The sequence below is a fragment of the Haliaeetus albicilla genome, chromosome 21, assembly GCF_947461875.1.
Source record: "Haliaeetus albicilla chromosome 21, bHalAlb1.1, whole genome shotgun sequence".
In the NCBI taxonomy this organism is placed as follows: domain Eukaryota; kingdom Metazoa; phylum Chordata; class Aves; order Accipitriformes; family Accipitridae; genus Haliaeetus; species Haliaeetus albicilla.
The window spans coordinates 14,828,910-14,856,507 of NC_091503.1; the positions used below are offsets into that span (position 1 = coordinate 14,828,910).

Below are 27,598 nucleotides of genomic sequence, written 5' to 3' on the forward strand. Positions count from 1 at the left end.
GAGGCGGAGCTTCCGCCCCGCCGCCTGCCCAGGACTCGGAGTTCACTTCCGGCGGCCGGCTGCCCCCGCCTCAACCCGCCCTCCCCCCCCACCCCCCGCGGCGCCTACCGTGCGCGTGCGCCGCGGCCCCGCGTCTCCCCAGCGGCAGCGAAGGAGTTTGGAAGTTCAAAATGGCCGCCGCGGCGGAGCCCGAGCTGCGAGCGCCCGAGTAAGAGACCGGCTGGGAGGCTCCTCGCGATGGCGCCTCGGGGAGGAGGGAGGCTGAGGGAGAAGCGCGGGCTTGAGGGGTGGCGGGGGACGCGGGGGGGGGGGGGAAGGTGGGGAGGACGACGAGAAGCGGCCCGGGTGGAGGTGGTGAGGGAGGAGGAGGGAGATGGGGGAAGGCGGCCGCTCCGGCGAAGAGGGGTTGCTATAGGAGCCGCTCGCCGGCCGCCCCGCGGTGAGGCGGCCCAGCGGGGCCGGGGTGCGGGAGCCGCCTCCCGCCGGCTGGGGACCGGGGAAGGGAAGCGGAGGGGGGGGCGGGGGGGCGCGCGGAGAGGCCGCGAGCCGGGCGCGCGCCAGCCGGCCCGCTGGGGGCGGGGGGAGGGGAAGCGGAGCCGGGACCGGCGGGCGCGTGTCCTCAGTTCCGCGTGCGCCTTCCCGCCTCGGCGGGGTGTGTGTGTGTGTGTGTGTGTGTGAGGGGGGTGGGGGGGCTCCGGCCGTGCCGTCCCCGCTCCCGCTTCTCCTGCCCCTCCCCGGGGAAACGGGTTTGCCCCCGGGGGGGGGGGGGGAAGATCCTCGTCCTCCGCGTGTTTGCGCGGGCGCTGCCCTCCCGGGCCGGGCGAGTGCCCGGTGGCGCCCAGAGCTCGGGCATCCCTGAGGCGACGGCGGTCCGGCGCTGCCCGGGATCCCCGCGGCTCTCCGTCCGAGCGAGGCCGCCCCGGACGAGCGGTGCAGGGGGGAGCCGGACCACCGGGTGCCTCGGGGCTGCCCTGCCGCCGAGTCGCTGCCCGCCCTGCGGCGAGCCCACCTCCCCCCGAGTCCCGGGCGCTCTCGCGTTATAAAAAGTGCCTGCGCTGGTGGAAGCAAAAAGCGATTTGTTGCCGCCAGCCCCTCCTTCCAGCCCTCGAAATGACTGGCAACTCCCGGCTCCCGTTGGGAAGCGAAGATCGAGCCGCCGCCGCCGCCTCCCCGCCGGACCGGGGCTCCGGGGGTGCGCTTTCCTGGCACCCCGCTTAGCGTCGTGAGATTTGGGTTTGCCGGCGCTCACGAGCTCGTGAACGCTTTCTTTTCTGGAACTTTTGCCCAGAGTTGACATCCTAAGGCTTACTTTATTGCTCCTCTTTGCTATATAAATGTTTTGGCCATATAAACCGCTTTCTCTATTTTTTCTGCCTTAAAAAGTTGCAGTTTGAGGCTTGGGTTTTTTGCTTGTTAGTCGTGGGAGTAGAAAACAGGTGAGGAGAAGCAGTGGATGTACATGTGAACCACGTAAAATGCAGGAGCGGATGAAGAGGAGAGTTTAGTATTGCATAGAGAAACATAACTAAGCGTAATAAGGTAAAACCTGATGATAGGAAGCCTGAATGTAGGAAAAGATGGGTGAAATCTCTTTGCAAATCTTCATGAACTTCCTATCATTCTGCTTGAATTCAAAAGTAAGAAAAAGTGGGGCTATAACAAGATCGCAGCACAGTTCCTCTCCAATTAAAGCCATTATCACCTAAACATGTAGATACTCATCTGCCTCGTCACCTTCTGAAATCTTCTTAAAAGGTTTCTCATCCATGTCATTACACCTCTGAAGCATTTAAATGAAGTAAAAGTTTATCCACAGAATTACTTGAAATAAGCAGATTCCTGTACATGAAGAAACTCTGAAATACTTAATGCATATTAATGAAGTTAATAGTAATTTTGTAGTTGAGGTACAAAAGCAAAGAAAGCTGGCAGTTGTGTTAGCAGTCTGTTGTGGCCTGAGATACTGCTGTGGTGAGGTATCTCATCTGGCACCTCTGCTACCAGTTTGCTTTTACAGAATGGAAGGTGAGGTTATTACATAACATTAAAACACCTAACAATAACAAAATAACTTCCTTATAGATTTCAGTGTCATTTACTGCTATTAAGAGAAGGAAGACTTATCTGAAGCAACTTAAATGGGTGTGATTTTTGTTGTCCTGTAACATTTTTGTAATGTATTGAAGTACCATTAATGCGTTAATCAGGGACTTATACAGCATCCTCTATCTGACTGAAAGAAATCTTGAAAGATGCATAGTTCCCTTAAAATTCTCCTTGTGACATTTCTCTGCCCTTTAGCCAACTTACGTCACTGATGTACTTGCTCTGCATTGCAAACCTAAGTTGAAAAAGTTAAAAAGTTTTACACTTAATACTTTTTCCTTCTTTTCATGTCTTTTGTGCCAAATGGAACATAGAGCAAACTAATTTTAAGGCATTTTGGCCTCTTTCTTTCTGATATTCTGTTGTCTTAATGATGTGGAGTGTCAGGAAGAAGCAATTAAGAAAAACACCTTTCTTTCTATATGCTTTGAGTAAGCAGAAGTAGCGGTAAGGATGTTGTCATGGTTTAACCCCAGCCAGCAACTAAGCACAACACAGCTGCTCACTTACTTCCCCCCCACCCAGTGGGATGGGGGAGAGAATTGGGGGAGGGGGGGAAGGTAAAACTCGTGGGTTGAGATAAGAACAGTTTAATAGGACAGAAAGGAAGAAAATAATAATGGTAATAACAACAATAATAAAATTACAATAATAATAATAAAAGAATTGGAATATACAAAACAGTTGATGCACAGTGCAATTGCTCACCACTCGCTGACCAATGCCCAGTTAGTTCCTGAGCAGTGATTCCCCCCCCCCCCCAGGCCAAATCCGCCCAGTTTATATACTGGGCATGACACCACACGGTATGGAATACCCCTTTGGCCATTTTGGGTCAGCTGTCCTGGCTGTGTCCCCTCCCGAATTGTTTTGCCCTTCCAGCCTTCTTGCTGGCTGGGCATGAGAAGCTGAACAATCCTTGACTTGGTCTAAACACTACTTAGCAACAACTGAAAACATCAGTGTGTTATCAACATTCTTCTCATACTGAATCCAAGACATAACACCATACCAGCTGAAACCAGGACAGATTTAAAAGAAAAAGCATAAAGCATTCTGACTTAAGTCTGTGAATATAGCATATTTTTAACCCAAACAGTCTGTTCCCTTAGGAATTTTCTCATTTCAGAGCACTAAAGTGTTAATGGTTTTAGCAAATAATTTTATTGTATGTTGCAGAAAAGTCTGGACTATTTACTAGTACTAGATTTTGCATTAACTCAAGCAGGAGAGAATTAGTAACTGTGTGCTGTTTGAAGATCCTGTCCTTAATTAGGAAGATGCTAATTGATTTATAGTGAAGTGCCACCCTTTAGGCCTGGCTTAGAATACCTCTGATATATTTATTCTATTGGGTCATTGATTATATTCTTCAGAAACAACCTTCATATGAAACTAGTAGAGTTCAGAAGATATTTCTACATTTCTGTGTACATCCCCCCACCACTCCTGACCATCATGTTTAGGGAATTTCTTTTCAATGAATGAGGCTTGGGATACAGAAAAACCTATGTTTAAATTATTAAAGCGTTAGCTAGTAAATTCTGAAACTGTAGTTTAGATGGGGTGAGTTTGTAGAAAGGTGAACTCTGGCACCTATAATATTTGGCAACAGATTTCAAAAGGCAAATATCTTTCTTACCACAGACAGTAACTTAATTGATGTTCTGAAAGAGATTAGGAGGTATTTGCTAAACACTAAAAAACCAATTGGTAAGCCAGTTTCAGCATCTAAGTAAGGTAATATAAGTGAGTGCATAACATTATAATTTTTGAAGTTATTAAGTACACTGTTTAAATTGCTTATTGCTGTGACTAGCTAACTGAAATGATTATGGTTTTTTAGAAGAAACACTGTACATTATTATTATTTTAATAACTTCCTGTAGACTTATGTTCTGCTTTTTCGGCCAATGCCATTTTACAGGCCTAAAGATTACTGCTTTTTTCTTGGGAAGCTGATAGTCTGCTGTATACTCTCAGAAAGCTTTTCTGAAATTAGACTTTCTGAATTTGTCCTGTTCCTCAGTAGTGTTCCTTGTATTGCAGAAATACTATAAATGCATGGTAAGAACAGTTCTTGATTTTTCTAACAGGTGCGTACACTTACAGAAAGAAATTGCAGTTCAGAGAATCGGTCGACTGTGTGAGATGTGGCAAGATGGTCTCATTAGGTAGTCAGCATCATCCCTTGAAATAAGTTTTGATCTTTGGAGCACAACTGTGTTCTGCCATTTGAAAATACTTTTAAAAGTCATAGCTTGGATTGGAGTAGCAAATAAGAGAGATGGTGGACTGACAGGATGCATGAATATGCAGCACTATTGAATACTGTCAACAGATATTGTCAATATTGAACGTAAAAGCGTAAGCATTGATTTCACCCACACGTTTTGTTTTGTTAGTGCAGTTGCTGTATCTTCCTCCCATAGTATTTCTTTTTCAACTCGTAGCTGTCTGTTCATGAAGTGTATCTGCAGTTATAACTTAGTTACATTAGTTGTACATTTTTAATTGTCCCAAAGGTAGGTAATTAAATGCCAGTTAGTTTCTATCATAAAAAAGACTGTCAACACAAGACTACGGACTGCAGTGAGTTAATAGTACTGATCTCTAGTTTTAATTTTTGCAGGGTTGAGGATGCTGATGCATCCGAGAAAAGTGTAAATGAAGAAAATGGGGAAGTATCAGAAGCAGACCAACCTCAGAACAAGCACAGCCGACACAAAAAAAAGAAACACAAACACCGAAGTAAACACAAGAAACATAAACATTCTTCAGAAGAAGATAAGGACAAAAAACATAAACACAGACACAAACATAAGAAACATAAACGGAAAGAGGTAGCTGATACCTCTGACAAAGAAGATGGACCAGCTAAAAGAACTAAAATTGATTTTTTAGCTCCTCTGGAAGACTTGGAGAAACAAAGAGCATTATTGAAAGCTGAACTTGAAAATGAATTAATGGAAGGAAAAGTCCAGTCTGGGATGGGATTAATATTACAAGGTTATGAGTCAGGATCTGAAGAAGAGGGGGAGATTAATGAAAAAGTGCGAAATGGAACGAGACCTACAGCTAAGTCAAACACTAAGGGGAAATTAGAACCTGTGGACAATAAAACTAGTTCCAAGAAAGGAAGTAAGAGTGAATCAAAAGAAAGGACTAGGCACAGATCTGACAAAAAGAAAGGCAAGGTAGGAGTTGACGGAATCAAAGAGAAGACAACTAGAAGCAAGTCAAAAGAGAGGAGGAAATCCAAAAGCCCTTATAAGAGAAGTAAGTCTCAAGATCAGACAAGGAAATCTAGGTCTCCAATGCTTAAAAGGCGATCTCAGGAGAAAAACAGAAAGTCTAAATCTCCCCCAGAGGATAGAAATAAGGCTGATGATAAAAGTAAATCAAGAGATCGCAGAAAGTCTCCAGTTGTAAATGAAAACAAAAACAGAGATCGTGGCAGAAAATCTAAATCTCCAACAGAACTAAGAAGCAAATCCAAAGATAGAAGATCACGGTCCAAAGATAGAAAACCTAGGAGATCAGAGACTGACAAAGAAAAAAAGCCAATTAAATCTCCTTCTAAAGATGCTTCTTCAGGGAAAGAAAACAGATCCCCTAGACGACCTGGCCGTAGCCCAAAAGGAAGAAGCTTATCTCCTAAACAACGTGAAAAGTCAAGAAGAAGCAGATCCCCTCTCTTCAATGATCGTAGATCTAAACAGAGTAAATCCCCCTCTCGAACCCGGTCTCCGGTTAGAAGAGTGAGGAGTAGATCTGCAGAAAGGAAAAGAAGAGAATCAGAAAGGAGGCGTCTGTCTTCTCCCAGGTAACTTAAAGATGTCATGAACCATTGCAAAAATGCATTACAGGATGAACTATCTTCTAGTTCGGTGTTTATCTCTCAGTTTTATTCTGATAGTAGCTATTAAAAAAGATAATCAGATCGTACATTATATTATGAGCTTACTTTGTATGTATTTAGTTTTTTAAAAAATACTTCCCCCAGCTGTCAGACATGCAAATTCAGTTTTGGTTGTTAAAGTGCCGAGTTATTTGCTGCTCACACCACTACAGGGAGCAAGTTTTGTAGCTCAGGTTCTCTTTTTTGTTGCTCGGTTGGATTCAGAATTTGGCTTCTATCTTGTTTCTTAGTTAATAGTCCTGTTGCTTTCAGGAGTTTCTGTGGAGTGAGAGTTCCCTCTGCTCTTATATATCAGTGTTGGCTAAAAGTGGGTAATTAACCCCTTTCCCCCCCTCAAAAAAACCTCTAATGTTAGAGTCAGCATATGTGAATGTAAGCAAATCTTTTATATCAAGATGTCCTTCTCACAGTCTTTTTTTTTTCTTAAAAATATTTTGTATTCATTTGCTAAAGGTATGGTAGTGTTGCTTCGTTATTGGTCTGCTGTATATCATTACCATATTTTGCATACAGTTAAAAGGAGAAAGACCGAAATATTTTTAGTCTTGGCATTTTTTTTTAAAAGACAATTTAGCCTATGAAAGCAGTTACCTTGAAATTTAATATAAACCATGAGACAGTAATTACTAGCATCTCCTTCTCTGAAGCTGATGTGGCCTGGATGGTAAGTTCCCAAGCAGAGAACAATAGAAGTGTGTACGTTTTTGGAAGTTAGTTCATTAAAGGTATTAAGTTAAACAGGCAGAAGAGTTCAGCATTCCTTTTGGATAATGAATAATTTAAAACTTTTTATCATGGCATTTAGCCTCACCCACTCCAAGAATTAAGAACAAAGAAGTATGAATTTAAAACCATGTATTGGAACCACAAAGATCAAGCTCAGTAAATAAGCACCTGATAGATGTGAAAGTCTTTCTGCCTGTATCACTGAAGGTTACTCTGGTTTCGAGTACAGGGTATCTTCTACAGGCACATTATCAGTTTATTTGTCTGTACTACTGCGTAGCAATACTGCAGCTACTTTGGAGGATGGCCCCAGTGGTGTTACCCAGATTAAGCAAGTATTGTAAATGCTAGCAGTTTATCTGACTGCTTTCTGGTGAATTAGGAACATATCGGCACAACCCCACCTGGAATACTGTGTTCAGTTCTGGGGCCCCCAACATAAGAAGGACATGGACCTGTTGGAGTGAGTTCAGAGGAGGGCCACGAAGACAATCCCCTCTCCTTTGAAGACAGGCTGAGAGAGTTGGGGTTGTTCAGCTTGAAGAATAGAAGGCTCTGGGAATCTTATAGCAGTCTTCCAGTACCTGGAAGGGAGCTTACAGGAAAGCCAGAGAGGGACTTTTTACAAGTGCATGTAGTGGTAGCACAAGTGGTAATGGTTTTAGACTGGGAGAGGGTAGATTTAGGTTAGATGTAAGGAAGAAATTCTTCACTGCGAAGGTGGTGGGGCACTGAAACACGTTGCCCAGAGAGGTTGTGGATGCCCCATCCCTGGAAGTGTTCAAGGCCAGGTTGGATGGGGCTTTGAGCAACCTGGTCTAGCGGAAGGTGTCACTGCCCACGGCAGAGGGGTTGGGACTAGATGACCTTGTAAGGTCCCTTCCGACCCAAACTATTCTATGATCCTATGATGGTATTTGACTTTTCTGCTGTAGCATTTTGCATCTTTCAGTTTTCATTTCTCATGACAGCTTGCATCACAGCCAGTTTGAATTAGTTGTCTAGACGCTCTTTCAGGTGATGCGTGTGTCCAGAATTTTGCTATCAAATTCATACTTCTGTAACACTGTGGTGAGCAGCATGTGAGTGAGGGACTACTAAGAAATATCTTCTGCTGGAAGTATTTATAAATCAGCAGAAATAATCTTTCTTTGCGGGACATCCTGAACGAACTCCAACTATGTTGGAGTTTTAACTACCTGTAATTACTCAGGCTGCCAGACAATTTCAAGTAGCAACATTTTCTTTGAACAATGGTGTGGAAATATTTTTCAAGAATTTCTGTTGCAGACTTATTAGAATAGTTGTTAAATATTTTTAACTTGCATCCTTTCCAATTTTTGATTGAAGTCTTGCTGTCATGGAATACAATTAAGCTTTTTAATGTAGTTGTCCCATCGAGGATTTTTTTTCTTGAATAATTGTGAATCTGTATAGACAAGAATGAGCAAATTTTGAATAGCATATAGTGTCAAACTTGATTTATTTTTTAATTTGCGAAGGGGTAGTTTATATGTTAATTAAGAATTTTAGTCTTCAGCTGCTGTATTAGAATGTGTGAAATGTTGAAGCCATCCGGTTCTAGTGCCCAAATTGAAACAGACATTAAAATCATTGCTGTGGAGTAGCATGGTCCTAAATTTCAGTACTCTGTTGTAAAGTTGCTGAGAAAATTCTCAGGAATTAGTTTTTGGGTTTTATTTATGGTTTAAATACTGTTTCTGATAAACGTAAAACAGGCCACTACTTATGTAAAACCTAAACACAAGCTTTTTTTTAAAACCTCTCTTAGCTTTGTGGTAGTAATTAACAAGCTCTGTTTCCAGAGTTGTCCTGAACTAGACCTATGTACGGGGTCATATTTCCCGGGTTGGGGAGACACACACAGGAAGGGCAGCCAGCTCTGCAAACATACTTATCCATCCGTCCTTCAGAAGCCCATCTGGTGGTCCCTCACCTGCAGTAAGATTTTAAAGTGAGCTTTTAGAGGGAAGTGTGATTTTTGGTTTTCGTTTGCTCCTGATTTTACAACCATTCTCTTCTTCTGTTTTAAGAACACGGACCAGAGATGATATTTTGTCTAGACGTGAAAGATCAAAAGATGTTAGCCCACCCAGTAGATGGTCCCCATCCAGAAGAAGGTCTCGGTCCCCCATTAGAAGGAGGTCTCGTTCACCCCTTCGACGTAGCCGATCTCCAAGAAGGCGGAGTAGGTCTCCTCGGAGGAGGTAAAGACACACTGCATTTTTTATTATATTTTGTAAAATATTACTAATAGAATAAAGATTGCTATCTTATCTGTAAAAAGATGATGCATTTTTTTGGTCCACTTTGATATGTGCTAGCATAGTTGAATTCATTTTGTCCTCCATGAATTAATTTGTTTTATTACTTGTAGTCATATGTACCTTTATGTTTTATGAATAGGTTTTCCTCCTTTTTTTCAAAAATCCAAACCAAACCAACCCCTCCCAAACCCCTCTTACTGTTACCAGGGATAGAGGCCGAAGAAGTAGATCTCGCCTTCGAAGGAGGTCCAGGTCACGTGGTGGCCATAGACGTAGGAGCAGAAGCAAAGTTAAAGAAGACAAATTTAAAGGTAGTCTCTCTGAGGGTATGAAAGCTGAACAGGAGTCTTCATCAGATGAAAAGTAAGAATTAATTTCTAACTTGTGCTGATTATCTAAAAAGGCAGATCCACTGATACTGAGAGTGAATGGACGTTTACCTTCATGGTGTAGTTTTTGGGTTGTCACCTAAAACCTTAATCATGTTTTAGTACTTGTGATCTTGTCAAATTACTGTTGGAATGATCTGAAAAACTTTGGAGTATGCAAGAAATATCAAGACCTGTTGGCTAGTGGGCAGACCTGAGGGAATGATATGTTGTTAGTTTTCTAAATTCAACTTGATAGGTATCTTGTGAAAATATTTGGGCTCTTGAGGAAAAACTGTAATAGCTGAATGGATTAATTGCTATCTGCAAATTGTTTTTATATTTGCTAAATATCTACTTAATCCAACTGCACAAAAGTATGCATTCTTAATCAAATTATTGAAGAATTATGATGCTGGAAGGAAAATGAACAAGGATTTTTTTGTTGTTTTTCTCTTTTAAAAAAGTTACTCTTAATTGTTTGCAGTTAAAAATGAGATATGCAAAGTCTCGATGAGATACCAAAAGATAAATTTTCTCTGTAAGGAGATGTAAATATACACACTGGGATTTAATACAACTTTGCTTTCCGAGTCAGTTGAACAGCTATTTAATATCTTGTGTTCTTTCTGCGCCAAAGAACTGCATTTGGTAAAATTCAGTAGATAATCTCATGTTTATGATGTTATATAAAAAATAATTGTATTTTTATAGTCTTGAAGACTTTGATTTGGAAGAAGAGGATGAAGAAGCAGAGATAAGGCAAAGAAGATTACAGCGGCAAGCAATTGTTCAGGTACATGGTTATATTATCATGTGGGTTACAGAAACTAACTTTCTGGTTTTAGTGTAAAATGTTGTGATAAAGGTGATAAAGGAGGGCTCTTAGCCTATTACTGCATTATGATAGTAATTGCTATTATTATATTTTTTGCCAGTTAATTTATTGTAAATGTTGGTCTCAGTTAAACTTTACGCTTCTATCGCAAGAGCATTGCTTTTAAGACTGAAGCAACTCTTCTGCGAGTCATTTTTGTGCTACATTTAAACATTCTGACAGCCCTATGACATGTTAAAAATGTTCTTCAGTTATCTTAATATGTAGGTTTTCTTTGTAGCTGTTTCATTTATATCATAATGTCAATATAGCATTAAGTTACATATCAATTAACCTAACTGATCAGTTTGTTTCAAGTAGAAGTTCTCCTTGTCTTTTTCCAAAACTTCATAAAGCCACTGAGATGGGTTCCCCCTTCATGAACATAGATAATGTATTCAGTTACACATATGAGTTCCCATGAACTTCTTACTCCTGGTAAGAAGGTAACAGTAGTGACAGGTAATATGTGATTGAGACCCCTGAAAGGGAGCTGTAGCCAAAGGGTATGTAATTCTACCGTCAGTTATCTTTTTTAAAGTTGGGATTTGGCACACAGTTAGAACATAATAAGCAAAATACTGCAGCATATTTGCTTAATATTTAGTTGTAAAAACACCAGTTATAATGTGCTGCTTATTTTAAACAGCACTAAAAATGCCGTTCATCATTTGACTTTTGTGCAAAGCCCTTTGTAAAATCCTTCAGAACTATGACTGAGCAAAATGATTTAAAGTCAATTATTTTTAAAGGCCAGTTGCTGGTCCATACAGGAAGCAAATTCCAGAGCTTCATTCCCTAAATAGGAAACCTCTGCTTGTATTATTGAATAGTTTGACCTTGATAACTGAGTGGTATCAGCATTTATTCATTTTGGTTTTTAACTTTTGGGAGAGGAAGTGACATTTTTATAACTTCACACAACTTAAGTTAAAAAAAAAACAATTTGTAAAGGTGTTGTCTTGAACTTTTTTAATGCATCTGAAATTTTTCAACAAGAATGAATAAATAAAGAGGGTTTCCAATTCAAATAAAAAACTTGAATCTAAAAACTACTTTTCTGTACCGTAACACTAATAAAAATGTGAAAGATTCTAAGATGTTAAGATATAAAATCATTAATTTTTCCTTAAAGACTTGATTTCAAGACTTGTGTGCCAGAATGGTTTAGTAATAAGTCTATCGCTATTGACATTTTGTCACGCATAACATCATAGTTAATCTTCAATAAAAATTGTTTTTTACAGAAATGGAAAAGCCTAAAGGACACACATGAATTTTTCAGTCTTATTTTTATGGTCTGGGCTGTGGTGCGTTGTGGCAAAATGAGTTTTCAAAAGCTATATCCCATTCTGCAAATAATCTGTTGCCTTTAGAGATGTAGGTGATTACAAAAGCAAAGGTTAAGGTTTGAAAGGGTGAGTATAAAAATGTTTAAATTGTGATAAGCTGTGATGGTAAGATTAATAATTAAATTTCTTTTTAGAAATACAAAGGCCAGACAGAAGACAGTAATATATCTGTACCATCTGAACCAAGCAGTCCTCAAAGTAGTACGCGTAGTCGCTCAAATTCGCCAGATGACATCCTAGAAAGAGTAGCTGCTGATGTTAAGGAGTACGAACGGGAAAATGTGGACACATTTGAGGCATCAGTAAAAGCCAAGCACAACCTCATGACAGTTGAACAGAACAACGGTAAGAATCTGAAATCTCGCTTTATAATGCAATTTATGAAAGCTCAGGCATTTTCCTTAGTTTCCTTGTATACTTCCAGACTTGGAAATAGATTGACTTTTTGGACAGAATTTGAGAATGTTTCCATGAATATTATGCTACTTAAAACATAACATTAAAATAAAGCTTGCTCGTTAAGCAGGATGATATGAATGGAACGTGCTCTCTATATTTCTAGTAACTCTTAACACAATTCACGCTATACATTTGGAAGAGCAAATAACAATGTCTATAGTTAAGAATCACCCTTTTTAACTTCCAAATTTTTCTTTTCACTTATGCATGTTGTTTTCTTAGAAGTTTAATATAGTCCTAGTCTTTATTTTGGGGTAGGTTGGAAACCATGCGCCTTTTGTCCATTTCTTTGTCAAAGCCACTGGGTCAGAAGAACATAGGTGGGTCTGTAGTCATTTAGAATGATTAAGGCTTTTGAGAGCCATTGCTAGTAAGTCTATTTTGGTGGCATAACTTCTTGCTGAAGAAATGGCTATTTCCTCCTCTTCCTCCCTGCACATAATCTGTTGTACAGCAATATTGAAATGAAACACATACTGATATAAAACCTGCCTTGTGCCTGCTGCAGCAAAAGGAACATAGACCATGTCCCAGTGCACCCTGTAATATTGAAAATCTGCTTTTTTTTTTTTTGCCTTTTTTTTTGTCTTTCGAAAGTGGATTACTGTACATTTTCCAAGTAGTCAAAGGAGTGCCTAGTTGCTGAGTGGTCATACTTGAAGTAGTTTTAACTACTTCAGTTTCTCTTTACAGTTTAATTGCAACAGCACACCGTTTTAACAAGGGCTGTGAGACCTGCCCAAACCCTCAGGAAATAGTTGGACAGTTAGCTTGTTTTTCATGTCATGTGCTAGATGTATCCTTGGGGGCTAAATATGCTATCTTCTAGTGGATGCTTCTCTTTGAAGTAATAAAACTGCATCTCTTCGGGACTAGTGTACTGCTCTGTAGTTTGTTCTGGTGTTCCCTTGAGCCGTATGTTTTCAGATTGTTCTCCTGCGATGTAGGTGGAAAGAACTCTCTTATGCACTTTTCCTTTATTTGCATACCACAAGTTTAGACCTAGTCTTCTTATGTTGAACAGACAATATCTTTTTCCTTTTTTGTTGAGGCACATACTGCTTTCTAATTTTGTCCACTAAAGTATATGAAAAGATACCCATTAACTACATAGACATTTTTAAGGTATGAAAAAGGTCTGTTTTTAAAAACAGATCAGTTACACTCAAATCTGGGTATTTTCATATATTGGTAAGATTCTGAGTTGGAGGTGGCTATAACAACAGATGGAAGCAATGAATCATCTTTTCTTTGTAAGAGCCATTTTTTATTTATATCCTGACCTCATATAGGGCCAGGATAGTAATTTGCAAGGATCTAGTTTAATAACTTGTGGTAGCCCAGTGCAAGTGTGAGTAACTGGAACTAAAAAGAAAATTTGAGGAAGTTGCTGGAAGGGTCTATATGTTGAAACAACAGTGTAACCTGTCTCACCATAGTGTCAGGTCTGTACCTTGAAACAGCCGTGTCGGCATGATGGATGGGAGTTTTTGATGCTGCCAGAAGATTTTAGTCTAGTTATTTTGTATGGAAGTGGTTGGCTATGTGCATCATGAGACCTGAAGCATCTGAGATTAACTGTTAATTTTTTTCCATTGCTTCATACCCTAAAGGGAGTGTTTGTGATTTACTGTGGTCATGAAGGGATGCTACCATAATGTGTATTATGAAGTAGTTTGAAGTTTACTTGCTTTCACTAACGTGTACTTAATTTATATTTCTTTGCTTTTATCAACCAAGTAAAATGTCTTTGGGACTTTAAAGATAATTAAAAGGTGAGAAGGGGATAATCTTGCCCACATTAAAAATGTTTCTTTTAAACATAATAGTTAACATTATCTTTGACTAAAAGTTACACCCAAGGTCCTTTTTGACAGGGTTGAAGAAAACATTTTCAAAAGAAACAGCAACTGGGCTTTACAGCTTTGGTTTTTAGTAAAATACCTTGTGATTAGCAGAAAAGCCTGAACTTGTGTATTGAAAATATGTCTATTTTTTATATATACAGTCATTTTGTATTTCTTTTTATACATATATAAAGAGTGAGTCATTGTCTGTAGGGATCACAGAAGTGTGTACTTTTTTCTTTCTGCTGTGTGAATTATTTGAAACCTATTATACTTAATTTTTCAAGGAGGTATAAATTTTTGAGTGCTTTGAAGAACTTAACCAACATGAGTTTTGTATTTCTAGAATGTAAAATGTATTTGCTAGAAACATTAGTAGAGCTACCTGTTTGCCAACATACTGATCTTAGATTATATTGTAAAGATACCAAGTCATGAATTATATTGGTAACAGAGTTAGTTTGTTGTCTTTTTCATGTTGAGTAATCTAAATTTCATTTTAAGGTTCAGCTCAGAAGAAACTGCTAGCTCCTGATATGTTCACAGAATCAGATGATATGTTTGCTGCATACTTTGATGTAGGTAATTCTTGGAGATGAAATGTATGATTTTTTTGCTTGATTTTTGTTAACTGTCACTTGAGGTTTGTGGGAACTTTGATTTGTAAAAGCATGTGTAACTGAGTGGATGGTATGTTCTGAATCTTTTGATCAGCCAAGGCAGACAAAGTAGTTCTTAATTAGTATTTCAGTGAAAGAAAGCCTGCTGAAACTAGTGGTAGTTTTACCAGAGTAAAGCAATTGGGGAATTCACCTCCTGTTTGAATAGGACCTATAATGGCACGCGGTAACAAACCTGTTTGTAAGTTAAGCTTTATGTTAATGTTACCATGCTGCACTGTTCTAAATAAGTGCTTTTTTCAGCAGTTTGTGTATGGTTAATTAAAAAGCGTCTGTGCAAGATATTTTAATTTGCTAATGATGCTGTGTTGGAGTAATATGGTGGTTTGTTTGGTGGGTGGTTTGGGGGTTTTTTTGGACAAGAGATACATTTCCTGTTTTTACTTTTGCACTATTCCAGCAGCTTTTCTCTAAATGTGCTGAAGTGGCCTGCAAATATTGCAGTCCAGTGACTAGTTTTGAGACTTTACTTGCCATTCTCTGTAAATCTACCTCATTGCTGATGCACAACACTGAGAAATAAGTCAAGACAACAACTTTCTTCTTAACTTAGAAATTCTCTAGTTAATTTTGATTTATGAGAAATACAATCTATTAGTTATGACAGAAGCATTGGTGACAAAAGGCTGCTGTGGTGTCACTTTAGTAACACTGGTAGTAATAATAAAATTTAAAAAAAGAAATCAAGACCCTTTTGACCTGGAAAAAGATAAATACTTGAAGGATACTGGGGGGGAGTCTGTTTATAAAAATTTGAAAGTTACAGGTGGGGATTTACATGGCTTGTAAGTGAGCTGTTCCCCCTTCCAGTAACTGTTGTTCAATTGAAGATATTCTTTACTACTCATAGATTTGAATTTGTGACATTATATTACCAAATCTGTTAAGAGATGTCAACAGCAATTGTAATTTTGTGATTTTAAGTATAATAGTATGAAATCTGTGAAGTGGCATTGAATGAACAGAAATTCAAGGCTTAAACAGTTATATTTTCCTCACAAATCGCTAAACTTTTTTAATACAACATATTGTAAGTAAAAAGTCTTGTTCAGACTTTTTCCTCTGCATTCTGTGCATTCTAACATAACTTATACAAAAGTTCCTTGTGGGTATTAATTGAAACTTTGCCCATTTATGTTTAATAATAGTTCTATTGCTTGATCTCATTGTCTTTCCTCGCATCAGTCTTTAGATAGTGGTGGGTAAATAGCATTTTGAGTCAATAGTTTCTCTTGTCTACAAAATAAATGTGTTTGTATTGCGGAGAGGAACAGTGTATCAGTAGGAAAAAAGGGGTTTTGGTAAGTAAACATCAAGGAAAAACATAGACCACACAAGCAAAGCTGTTGCTTTTTATTTCAGAGTGCTCGTCTAAGGGCTGCTGGTTTTGGAAAAGACTTCAAAGAAAACCCCAATCTCAGGGATAACTGGACTGATGCAGAAGGCTATTACCGTAAGTTGTATTTGTTGATTCGCAAGAACAGCTAGAATGAGGGTGCTGAATGGAAAAGATCCTCGTGTGAAAGTACTGAAATGTTACTCTAATGTAAATGTACCACAGTGCGCTCACTTGAGTGTAATGTAATGGATGAAATGAGCACACAGGTTTTAACCTCAGTTACAGAAAGACTCCAGACTTGCAGAGTCACAGTTTGTTCCCCATAATATCCACAAAGCTAGGTGGTATAAAACATTGTACACTATGAAATTAAGTGATTAGACCATTTATCTTGCTTTTCTGAATTATACAGAATGGTTTATTTTTCATAAAAAGTTTCATTATATATGTCACTCATAACTTTAAATTGCTTGATTTTATCCTTCAGGTGTTAATATAGGTGAAGTTCTAGATAAACGTTACAATGTCTATGGTTACACTGGTCAGGGAGTCTTCAGTAACGTAGTGCGAGCCAGGGACATGGCAAGAGCAAACCAGGAAGTAGCGGTTAAAATCATCAGGAACAATGAACTTATGTAAGTAATGTTTTTGTTTAATAATAATAGAGCATATGTAACAGTTGGAAGTTTTTCATGATGTGATTTGAATCTCCCTTTGTTTCAAGTGAAGTAACAGATTACAGCTGTGATTCCTGCCTTTTCTGCTAATAAGAGCCAGATAATGGGAAGCGCTTGAGGACTATGTATCCACGCTTCTTTTCAGCTATCACAGGAGAAGGGTACTTGCATTTTCATCAGGCACTTTCTTATTTTCAAAACTGCAGGGAACAGTGGTAGCAAGAAACAAGGTTACAGTTAATTATGAGTCCTGCCCAGCCATCAAATTTTTGAGATGTAAAAATCTTGTTTTGATGGACCAAATCGATTGGGCAGGCTATGGGTTGGATCCTAACCGATCATCTGTGACTTACAAAAAGACCTCCATACATGAATTATTTTTGTATATTCTCTATATGTTTGCATGTCTATAAGATATATAAAAGGGGATGGGACTCTCCCTGTTGAAATAAAAAAAAATTTGAGGTCTTTCAGAATGAGTGACCATCAACAAGTATGATCTATTAAACTACATTATGTGAGGACTTGTCTATAATACTCATTTTCAGTATCTGTTGCAGTATTTCTACAGTCATGTATTATGTCCTCTTCCATTAAAGACAACTTAAATTTAAATCTTTTCTGTGCATTTTATGTTGGAAGCTTTAAAAGTTGTCTTGCTGTGTGTGTAACTGGGTTATTTTGAGTTATATGAATAGGTATCTAGAAAAGTTTAAAAAAAAAAAAAGAGGGGGTGATAAGCTATTTCAGTTTGGTATGTTGTATAGATAATCCATTTGGGTGCATACTTGACCCTGTAGTCGGTTTAGTTTAAAACTCTTTTTAATAATGTACATGGTTAAGTACTTTTCTTAAAAAAAAAAAAAGTAAATTTCTCAAGTGAATGCTGTTTGAAACTAAAGTGTTATATTACAGGAGGAAATCTAGTTGTAACTTTACATGCAGCCTGGAGGGAGGAGGAAAGGATAAGTAGGTTACAAATGCACATTGAAGATCAAAGAATTAAATAAACTTATCCCATGTGTAGACACTGACAGCAAACCACTGTTGTGATTTTTTTTTTTTTTTTTTTTAAAGCCGTGGTACCTTAAGTAATGACAAGACACTTCTCATTTCCAGATAATTATAACTGCTCAAGTGAATGTCTAGATTTTAAAAAAGTATTAGAATTTCACTCGTTTTATAATCATATTTTTTTGTTTTCAGGCAAAAAACTGGCCTAAAAGAACTGGAATTTTTGAAGAAGCTCAATGATGCAGATCCTGATGACAAGTTTCATTGTCTACGGTTGTTCAGGCATTTCTACCACAAACAACATCTCTGTCTGGTATTTGAGCCACTCAGGTAAGATGACAAATGTTTGGGGTTCTCTTTAAAAAGTAAAATACTATTGAGTGTTCTTCACATTTCTGGTTTTGGCTTTTGTTTTGATACTTTGTTCTATTGCCAAGATTCAAGAATGCAAGGAACTTTAAAATAAAAAAAATGTCTGGAGGCACAAATCCACAGGCTACTGAACTATTTCTAATTTATTTAAAGCATCATTGTGAACTTTCTGCCTCGACAATATTTGAAAGAAAATAATTTATTATTAAAAATGGTTTATCTCACCAGTGCTGCTCTTAATGGATTTTTTGTGTGTGTGTGTCACAATATTTTTATTAGTTTTCATAATTCTTTATTTTAGAATTCTTGGAGTAAGAATGCATTCCCAGGGAGGTTCAGCAAATGCTCTATATTCTGTGAAGAGTACATATATAACAACAGGCTAAGGAAGAAAATTGTTGCAGTGTTTTCTTTGCACGCTCACTTTTTCTTTAAATAATTAAGCTCTTTTGACAGGTTAATTGTAGACACTGTATTATGATAGATCTGGATATATTAATTGCCTTAGTTCCCATTCCTGCTTAGAGACATCAGTTGTAGCCTAAGTTTTCTGTGTATGTCCTATTTTAATTTTTGCTGTATTTGAGGTGAAGATAAGTTATATGTTGAAGCAGTGCAAATATTATGAAATTACTGTTATATTTTCACTAATAAGCCACACAACAAATTATTTTCTTTTGCTGCACTATCTCTTTATAACACACTTGCACATTATTTATATCCAATGATGTTCTTGTCCTGGAATTGTGGTCTTTTTATCTGCTGTTTAAGTCGCCAAAAAATTGCCGCCTCAACTTGTATCTTTTGCGTACTTCCTTTTTTATTGATTTCTGAAGAAAATGAGTACAAAGGCTTTACAGTTGTTAAGGAATGCTGTTTGTGTGCAAATAAATCCTCTCAAATTAATCTTGATTAAAAATGTGTTCTGAACTAAGTAAGTCCAGTCCAGTAAGTAATTATACACTATAGGATAGATGAGCATTTTTGTTTCATTGCTGTAGATAACAGAGCAGTATGTATGTTAAGTTGAATGCTGCATTTCTCCAAAAATGTCTAAAGCTAAATGGATTGTTCAAGTTTGTCTTGCAGTTTAGGAGGCCACTATATTTTTCTTTGTTAAGCTCTTTTCTATTCTTTCTCTCTTTCACTTTCTTTCTTTTAATAGTATGAATTTACGAGAGGTGTTGAAGAAGTATGGGAAAGATGTTGGACTCCATATTAAAGCTGTGCGTTCCTACAGCCAGCAGTTATTCCTGGCTTTAAAGCTTCTTAAAAGATGCAATATCCTACATGCAGATATTAAACCAGATAATATTTTGGTAAGTAAGAAATAATCAAAACTTGTTTTGCACAGTCTGTAGTGTAAAATTAAGTATTTGAAATAAATACCATTCTGTTAATTTATGTGAAGTCAAAATTTACTTTAACTGAAAAGGGTTCGCGTTTTGATATAAAATGCTACCGTGGTGTAAATAGTAAGTAAGAAATAAATATAATACAGCATCTAAATAAAATCTTTTCTTTAGTACAGTCTTCTTCAAACAAACCTGCATCTACTTGTATCTTTCTATAAAGCAGATCTTCCAAAGAAAGACAGTATCCTTTCTTAGGAGAAATCTTGGGACTTTTTCCGTCAGTAGTTGAAAAATGTTCTTCTTTTCTGCCAAATGGAAGTAGGTTGTTTGAGTCTGGGTGAAGATTTTGTTTACGTGAATGAGATAATGGGGAAAAGCCCTTAATGTGTCTTTTCTGTTTCCATTAAACATCCTGGTTAGCAGGGCATGAGAGCTACATCAGAGGAATCAAACGTGTTTCCTTCTGTTTTCTTGGTGGTCATCCCTGTGACAAACTCAGTTTTTTATTTTACTTAAAATGTTCTCTTCTTGCCATCACAACAGTAAAATTTACTATGTATGCATGAGATAATGTGAATAATATGCTGTTTTATGAGTGGTAGTCTGGATACTAGAGTTGGAAGTCTAAACTGGTACAGTTACAGTATCTGGAATGAAACCGAGGTCCACCAAGGATATTTTGGTAAGGGAAAAGTATGGGAAACTGACCTTTTTTTTGTATTTTGTAGGATCTGAAGGCATTAAGTGTCACTTTAAATTTAAGAAAGTTTTAGAATTTCCTTAGAATACAGAGAGGAAGGATTGAAATATGGGAAGAACTTCCAATTTAAAGGCTGAATGTTTTTCTTATCTCTGACTTAAATGTATCGTCACTTTCACAGTGCTGTTGACAATTCTGTCTACAAATAGTGCTAACAGATATTTATGCTTAACTTTCAGGTGAATGAGTCTAAAACAATATTAAAGCTTTGCGATTTTGGATCAGCTTCGCATGTTGCAGATAATGACATCACACCGTATCTAGTTAGTAGATTTTATCGAGCTCCAGAAATCAGTAAGTACGTTTGGAATGGCTACATGTCACATAAGCAGTAGTAGGATACGGTACTATAGTACCATATAGTACTAGCAGGATACCGGTACTAGCAAATGAGAATTTGACTTGAATTTACTCTGTGCTTGGTCTTAGCAAAACATCACTCTGGAAATATGGCAGTCAAAAATTCAGACTTTGAAAGCGTGCTTGGGTGACTCTTCATGTATGTTGGTGGTCAGCTCAGTGAGGACAGGGAGAAGTCATTCTGATTGGTTATAGTTATGTTTTAATTTAGAGGTATTGTTCTGATTTCTTTGTTTTTACTAACTTAATTCATACTGATTAGTTTGGCTGTTAGGTAAAAACCTCCCTTTCTAAAATAGGAATACTGTAAAAGTTAAAAGGTTTGCATCCTTCTTTTATGGTGAATTCTTATTCCTAAGAGGAGGAGCACCAAAAGAGTTTACAAATAAGCATTTTTTCATCTGTCTGGTTTTGTGATACTATATCGTTTAAGGCTGCCTTTGTGGAATTAACTGGAATTGCTCTGTTTCAGTTATAGGAAAAATCTATGACTATGGTATAGATATGTGGTCTGTAGGCTGCACATTATATGAACTTTATACAGGAAAAATACTCTTTCCTGGCAAAACCAATAACCATATGTTGAAACTAGCTATGGATCTCAAAGGAAAGATGCCAAACAAGGTAAGAAAAATAAGTATATGATTTGTAATTAATATCTGAAACTACTATAATGAACAGTAGAACATACTTTCTTTTTTCTCCCTGAATTCTGTTTCTTATAATATACATCTTCTCTTAACAGCAAGTAAATATCAGACATCGCTCTGACTGTATAATTTATATTGATTTAAAATCTTATGAAGTGAAAGTATACAGCTTCTTTTTCATAGACTAAGTGTAAAGTGAAAGCAGAAACCTTCTAAGCACTGACCTGAAAAAAAATACGTAAGTCAATGGAAGATACTGTGTCCTTTTTCAACTGGCTTGAACTGTATTTTTTACTCAGTCTAGACATTTCTTTCTGTCCTTTTGATATTTTTTCATCAGTATTAAATTATTCATGTTGCAATAAGTTAGTAGACATTGATGCTAATTGTGGAATTTGTAAGACACAGAGACTTGCCTGAAACTCTTGCCTCTCCCTCATTTTCCAGATGATTCGAAAAGGTGTGTTCAAAGATCAGCACTTTGATCAAAATCTCAACTTTATGTATATAGAAGTAGATAAAGTGACCGAAAGGGTAAGTCCTCAATGTGTCAACTAGCCTATTACTTTTTTCCAAGCTTTCCTACTATGTCTTTCAAACATATCTTGATATCTTAATTAAAAATAAGTTTTTATAAGCTATTAGAATGTCCTTTTGCAGCAGTATGGACAGGTTACATAGTTACAAACTGGCAACAGATATTTTTCTTGTAATATAGGAATGTGTTTAAGAGAAATCTTAAGTTTAATCTTGGTAGGTATACAGGTTATCTCCACATAATCTATCCTTAAATTACTTCATTTTAGAGAAGGATGTCCAACTTCAGTATGATGTGGTTATATTGTAGGAGGTCACTATTACTTTCTGCACCATTTTAACATAGTATATTTATCAAGAATCACAGATCTGGTGGTCAGATACAGGAACTTTCCACGTGGAATTTTGATGTTCTCAGTTAACTGGGATGTTAAGTTCATGTATGCACCTGCTGTTGGTGAAAGATGCAGCCCCTGACAGCGTTGTTTCCACTCTTTTCCTTTGTCTGCATGAGGATTTGTGAGGCCACGTGATGACAAAGGGCATTGCTGATCAGATACAAGAGAACCCTGCAGAAAAGTTGCTGCTGAAGCTCTCTGAAAGGGATAGGGGTTTTGTGCCTTCTGTTCTACAAGGTTGCCATTTTTGTATTTGTAGGAGAAGGTTACTGTTATGAGCACCATTAATCCAACCAAGGACCTGTTAGCAGACTTGATTGGGTGCCAACGACTCCCTGAAGACCAGCGTAAAAAAGTACACCAGCTAAAGGACTTGTTGGACCAGATTCTAATGTTAGACCCAGCTAAACGGATTAGCATCAACCAGGCTCTGCAGCACGCCTTCATCCAGGAAAAAATTTAAACCAGATGAAGAAGTTCAAAGGGTTTGAGTAATTAAGATACAAAGACTGAAGAAATTTCACAGCAGTTATTAATGTATATAAACATAAATATTTCCCCTGCAAAGTTGAGGAAGAAATGATACATTTGAATTAACATCAAGGCTGATATTTCTTTTAGAAATGTTAGAGTAATTCTGTTTTGTGTCTTATGTGAAAATTTTCACTGTAGAACTGTTTTAATTGCCAAGACTGCACAGAAGTACAATGCTAATGTATATGGTTGCAGTTCGTATATATTATAAAAAGAAAAAAGCATCTGTTATAAAAAAAAAAAAAGGAAAAAAAAAAAGAGCAGTAATACTGGGTGGTTGATTTGTTTTTAGCAGACTTGGCTTCATTTTTGTCTTTAAAAAATGGCCAGCATAAATGCTGTTTATATTCACATTTTCCTAGGTGTGTGTGTGCAGGCCACAGCAGCATGCCCTTGGTGTAGTCAGTGCCGAAGGGGGTCTGTTCCTTCTTGAGCCTGCCCGCAGGGATGGTCTCCTCTTTTAAAGCAGGTTGTGTACAACTTTCAGTACACTGAAGGTAAGCTAACCCATCAACATCACCGGTGTTTAAGCTGTTATTTTTCTGGAACAACTGACAAATGAGAGACAATAGCATTGTGGCAGAATTCCCTGCATGTTTGATAAATGATCTTGTTTTATTTTCTGGCATTGCAACCGTGGCATAGTTACAACTTCTGTTCTGTTCATCACATTTAAAACTTTGAGAGTGCGCACTTGATGGATAGAGCGCCTTCAGTGTACTGTTTCTTATTACTTTAATTTTTTTAATCAACTTGCTATAGACTTTGTATACATTTTGTTAAATACAGTTCACTATGACATAGAACCAATACTTACAGAAGAGTTTTCATTTAGTAATTACGTATGTTGGGATCTCATTCGAAAGACCTTATATCTAAAGGATAGATAGACAACATAATGAAATTTTTAACTATTTGTATGTCATTTTGAAAGTGTACTGCTTTATGCTAAAAGTGTTTCATTTGTTCATTGTTTTCATTATTTGTGATCATGTTGTCTTTCAATACAGGCATAAACCTTCCACTCTTGAACAAAGCAGCTGCTTTTTAAAAGCGGTAATTGCTTCTTTACCTTTTATTTCTTTTGTAAATGAAGCTTTTCTTTAAGAAATGTGACTTTAAAGTGTTGTCTCTTGCATAAAACAGTTGACACTTACTTATTGTAAAGTGAAGATTGTTCTGCTGCATGTAAAGTGGACCATGCAGGTTTCTGTATGTTTTCAGTATGCATCATTAGATAATAAAGTCTTTTGTGAACAAGGCATTTGTAGCCATTTTTAAAAGAATCTGTCTTCAGTGATGGTAAATCAGGTAATTCGTAAGAACCACCCCTGCATTTCCTAATAATCATTTAATTAAAGGGATTATTAAACGTTATGATCTTTGGGAGAGCTATAGGCTATGTTAATTAGATATATAATTATCACTGCTTAAACAAAAACAAAGCAAAAAACCCTACAGATACTGTCTGTCTGCTTTCATTGTAATGAAATTATTCCTGTAGGACATGGGATTAAATTCAGGCTTTAACTAATGTTTGTGCTGTTTTTCTCACTTTTCCTTTTGATGGTGCTGAAAGAGAAAAAGGAAAGCGAGTCACAGGCCACTCAACGCCTACTCCATGGGTCTGATTTGCTGAGACACCAACTTCACCTTCCTAACAAGGTTATTTCTGACAGCATGTGTAGATAAACATTTAGCAACAAGTTAGAAGAGCTTGAAACATTTGAATTGGTTATACAGGGTGAGGACAACAGAATCAAACTTTTCAGGTTCATACTGCTGTTTTAATATTCTCTTTGACAATGTTAAGAAGTTCGTCTTTTCATTTTTATTAATATATTCTGACAAGTTGTGAAAACCCCACTGGTTTCACGTACTTTATACTACTTCTTTGAACTAAGAAGGGTTTTTGTATCCATCTAGGTACATAATGGCAACAATCATGCACTCTTAGTGCACTCAAGAATGGAAAAATGACACAAAGCAGTCATTCTGCTGGTGGGGAATACCCCACCAAGGAGATGTAATGAACTAACTACGAAAACAAGCAGGAGATGGGTGGTTTTGTATGCCTATTTGGAACCTTCAGCCTGTCTCTTCTCAATTTATATCGTAATATTCTTAATGAAAAATAATCTCTCCTTATTTCCACATATTAAGGTATCTTGTTCATACAGGAAATAAAAAAATTAGCTTTCACGTTTAATGAAATACTAGTTGCTTGCTAGTTAAATACAGAAAGTAACTTGCACTTCTGGCAGTTTTTCAGGCAGCACTTCTGAGGGCAGTTTTACACAGATGTAGTAATAGCTTATTCTTTCTGTTGCTTTGTACTTTATTCTTAAAATAGGAATATAAAACAATGAAATGAGTTGGTGATACAGAAACAAAGCAGTAGAAAAGATGCCCCTTAATGCCTACAGAACTGTTTTAAACTATTCTGGAGAAGCATAAAGTTGCTCGTTTACTTGTTCTTTGTGTTGTAGGTGCAGCTCAAAAGAAGATGACGGCTACCAGAAGACATGAACAAAGGTTTCTGTCCTATAAAAGATATGAAAAGTACTCTTTGTGTAGTTCTGTCTTAATCTTTTGGTTTCCAGCATTCCAATTTAGAATTGATTAACACTGCTGCAGTACTGATAATTCCTGAAACATACTTACTGTATTAGAATTTGTTACATAGATGTGTTTGTTTCGTTTCTGGTTGAAGAGATTTTTTAATTGCAATTAAATGTAGGCAAATTACTGTTTAAATCCAGTTTTCTTAAAATGATAGAATGATCAGTACAAAACCTACAAAATTTAGGAAAAAATCTGCCATTATATTTGGTTAAAATATATGTGTTTTAACTAGTAAATATTTAAGCAGATGATGCACTTTTTTCTTTAACTTCAGCAGGTTCATTATTTTAATTCTGTCAAACTTTATTGTTGATACAGAGACTAGCTGACAGGGGTTACTCAAAACAAGTGGATTTCAGTCCTTCATCCAGTATCAGCTTCAGCTGGTACTTCTTGTTGGCAACAACAGAAAATCTTTAGTTCTGGCTTCAAAAGCCTCTGCAGTTGATGACTTTTTGGTGCTGTTAAGAAACCTCTCCAGTTTTAGGCAATACCTGTCCCAGTAGCCTGTGGTCTCTGAGGAGAGCAGAGCAGCTGCTAGTGCCACTGCAGTCAGCTGAATTCCAATGGTTGCAGCTTGGTGCAAACAGAACAGCTGTGCAGCAGAGTTTTCGTGTTGGAACTATTTCTCAGCTGATCTAAGAGGGAGGATAATTTATCTTTTCCTCCTGTACATGAAGATGTAATTTGTGTCTTCACCTGAGGTCCCACATATAGAAAGTTTGGCTAAATCTACCATGTTTCCTTCTCCTTCATGGTGACAAGGAGCTTCACATTTAACATACTTGTTTTTCTGAATATGTGGCAAACTAAGATACCAGCCCTGTGCAGTTAGAATGTGATTTTATTACCTTGGTGTATACTACGATAAAAATTAAAAACTGTTTTGAGAGTTTTTGATACAATATAATGATTCCTTTAAAACCTTTTTAATAATACTTTATCTCCATACATAGGGTAAGTGGCATTAAACCTCTGAAGAAAATTTATGTGTATATTGACCCGTACACAGAAGGCAGACCAGTCTGTGATACCGCTGGAGATAGAGCGATCTTCTACAGTATGTGTAAAATTGTAACTCGGGCGGAGGATGTTGTGAAGTGGCAATTGCTTGAAATTAATAAAGTACACTTAAAACTTATTGCATCCTGTCTTCTGTTGTGTTGACAAATGTCATACTGCAAAGCCGCTAAACATAGGAAAAAATTTTAATACGCTAAAACCAAAGTATAGTTCTTTGAATGGGGTTGTCTCCTTGGGTATTAGAGGTCTTAAAGAATCTGTGAAAAAGTCTTCCTGAATATGTGTAAAATGGAGCTGTTGTCTTTTCTTAAGTTGGCTCTCTCCTGGTTTTGGAAGCTCTGTCAGCGCCAGAGAATTCATGTGGATTTCACTTTGATTTTCCCCATGCTTTTTTTTATCCTTTATAGAGAAGTACTAGCCTGTATGAGTTAGGGGTTGAAAGAATTACATTGTATTACAGTTGAAGGGAAGCCAGATATATTTATAGGTTAATCTTTATAAGAAAAAAAATGATGCTAGTCACATGGGAGAAGCAGCATGGTGAAGTGGGATGGAGTGTGTATTTTCATTTCTTAACTTGTAAACTATGTATCAAATTATTAATCTAAGTATATTTGTTATGCTCCTTATGTGGGTACAGAAGCAAAGCTACCAAACATGTCTCCCAGGCTTTCATGTCTTAGTTTTGTTCATCTAAATACTTAAATAACTAAAACTTAATTTAAACTTGTGACAAATAATTACTTTCTCTAAATGAAAAACTTGGCCCTTCCTTCCATGATACACCTTTTGAATTCTTCATTGTCTCAGTTATTTCCTCATAAACACAGATTTTGATGATTGTGGCCCAGATCTTTCTATAAAGTAGATAGATATGAGCTAATTATTCGTAAAATAGTGAAAATACATGAAGAATATTTACAAAGATTCAATGTTCAGTTTAAGTTAATGAGAAACAATGTAAAGCTACTTACAGGTAGGTAGAAATAAATAGGTCACAACCCAGAAAGAAGATCCTGATACAGTCACTGTCTACTTACAACTGTTCATGGTTTAGTCTCAAAAGCGTTACTTCTCAAGTGAGAGAGCAACAAACGTGGCTTTGTGTTCGTGTAAAAAGAAACTAGGAGGGGGTAGCTGAGGACAGTTAAAGTACACCCTATTAAAATAATGGGACTGATAGCTGCTACCAAGAATAATAAGCAAAGAAAGCCTATATGGCTTTAAGAAGAAGCATGGATTTGGTTATTGGGCACAAGAAGGCATCTGCCTTCTGTCATGCTGGAATGAAGAAAACTGACTCTTCTGCCCTGCCACCAGCTGCACGGG

At 37.5% G+C, this 27,598-nt stretch overlaps 1 protein-coding gene across 3 annotated transcripts; it reads left to right on the top strand.

Annotated features, from left to right (window-relative positions):
- Nucleotides 1–78: 78 nt before the first annotated feature.
- PRP4K (pre-mRNA processing factor kinase PRP4K) lies at nt 79–26,387 on the top strand. Of its 3 annotated transcripts, XR_011329123.1 has the most exons (20): nt 104–208; nt 4,739–5,932; nt 8,809–8,982; nt 9,250–9,405; nt 10,125–10,206; nt 11,774–11,984; nt 14,450–14,523; nt 15,988–16,078; nt 16,452–16,599; nt 17,848–17,985; nt 19,193–19,346; nt 20,322–20,436; nt 20,975–21,126; nt 21,600–21,686; nt 22,347–22,624; nt 22,984–23,118; nt 23,632–23,677; nt 24,201–24,286; nt 25,111–25,156; nt 26,203–26,387. XR_011329123.1 is itself a non-coding variant. In XM_069809002.1 (15 exons), the coding sequence occupies exons 1-15, from the start codon at nt 171–173 to the stop codon at nt 22,548–22,550; spliced, it is 3,018 nt and encodes a 1,005-aa protein (XP_069665103.1). In that variant the 5' UTR covers nt 104–170; the 3' UTR covers nt 22,551–23,883. The 3 variants fall into 3 exon arrangements, 1 of the variants encoding a protein (XP_069665103.1); XR_011329124.1 differs by having other exon boundaries at nt 79–208; nt 22,347–23,118; XM_069809002.1 differs by lacking the exons at nt 24,201–24,286; nt 25,111–25,156; nt 26,203–26,387 and having other exon boundaries at nt 22,347–23,883.
- Nucleotides 26,388–27,598: the final 1,211 nt, after the last annotated feature.

Excerpts from the sequence above, each read along its gene's own strand:
- PRP4K (XM_069809002.1), top strand. The coding sequence starts at position 171 with ATGGCCGCCGCGGCGGAGCCCGAGCTGCGAGCGCCCGA. Across the intron at positions 209-4,738 it reads CCCGAGCTGCGAGCGCCCGA|GGTTGAGGATGCTGATGCAT; the intron begins GTAAGAGACCGG and ends TAATTTTTGCAG. Across the intron at positions 21,687-22,346 it reads TAGATAAAGTGACCGAAAGG|GAGAAGGTTACTGTTATGAG; the intron begins GTAAGTCCTCAA and ends TTGTATTTGTAG.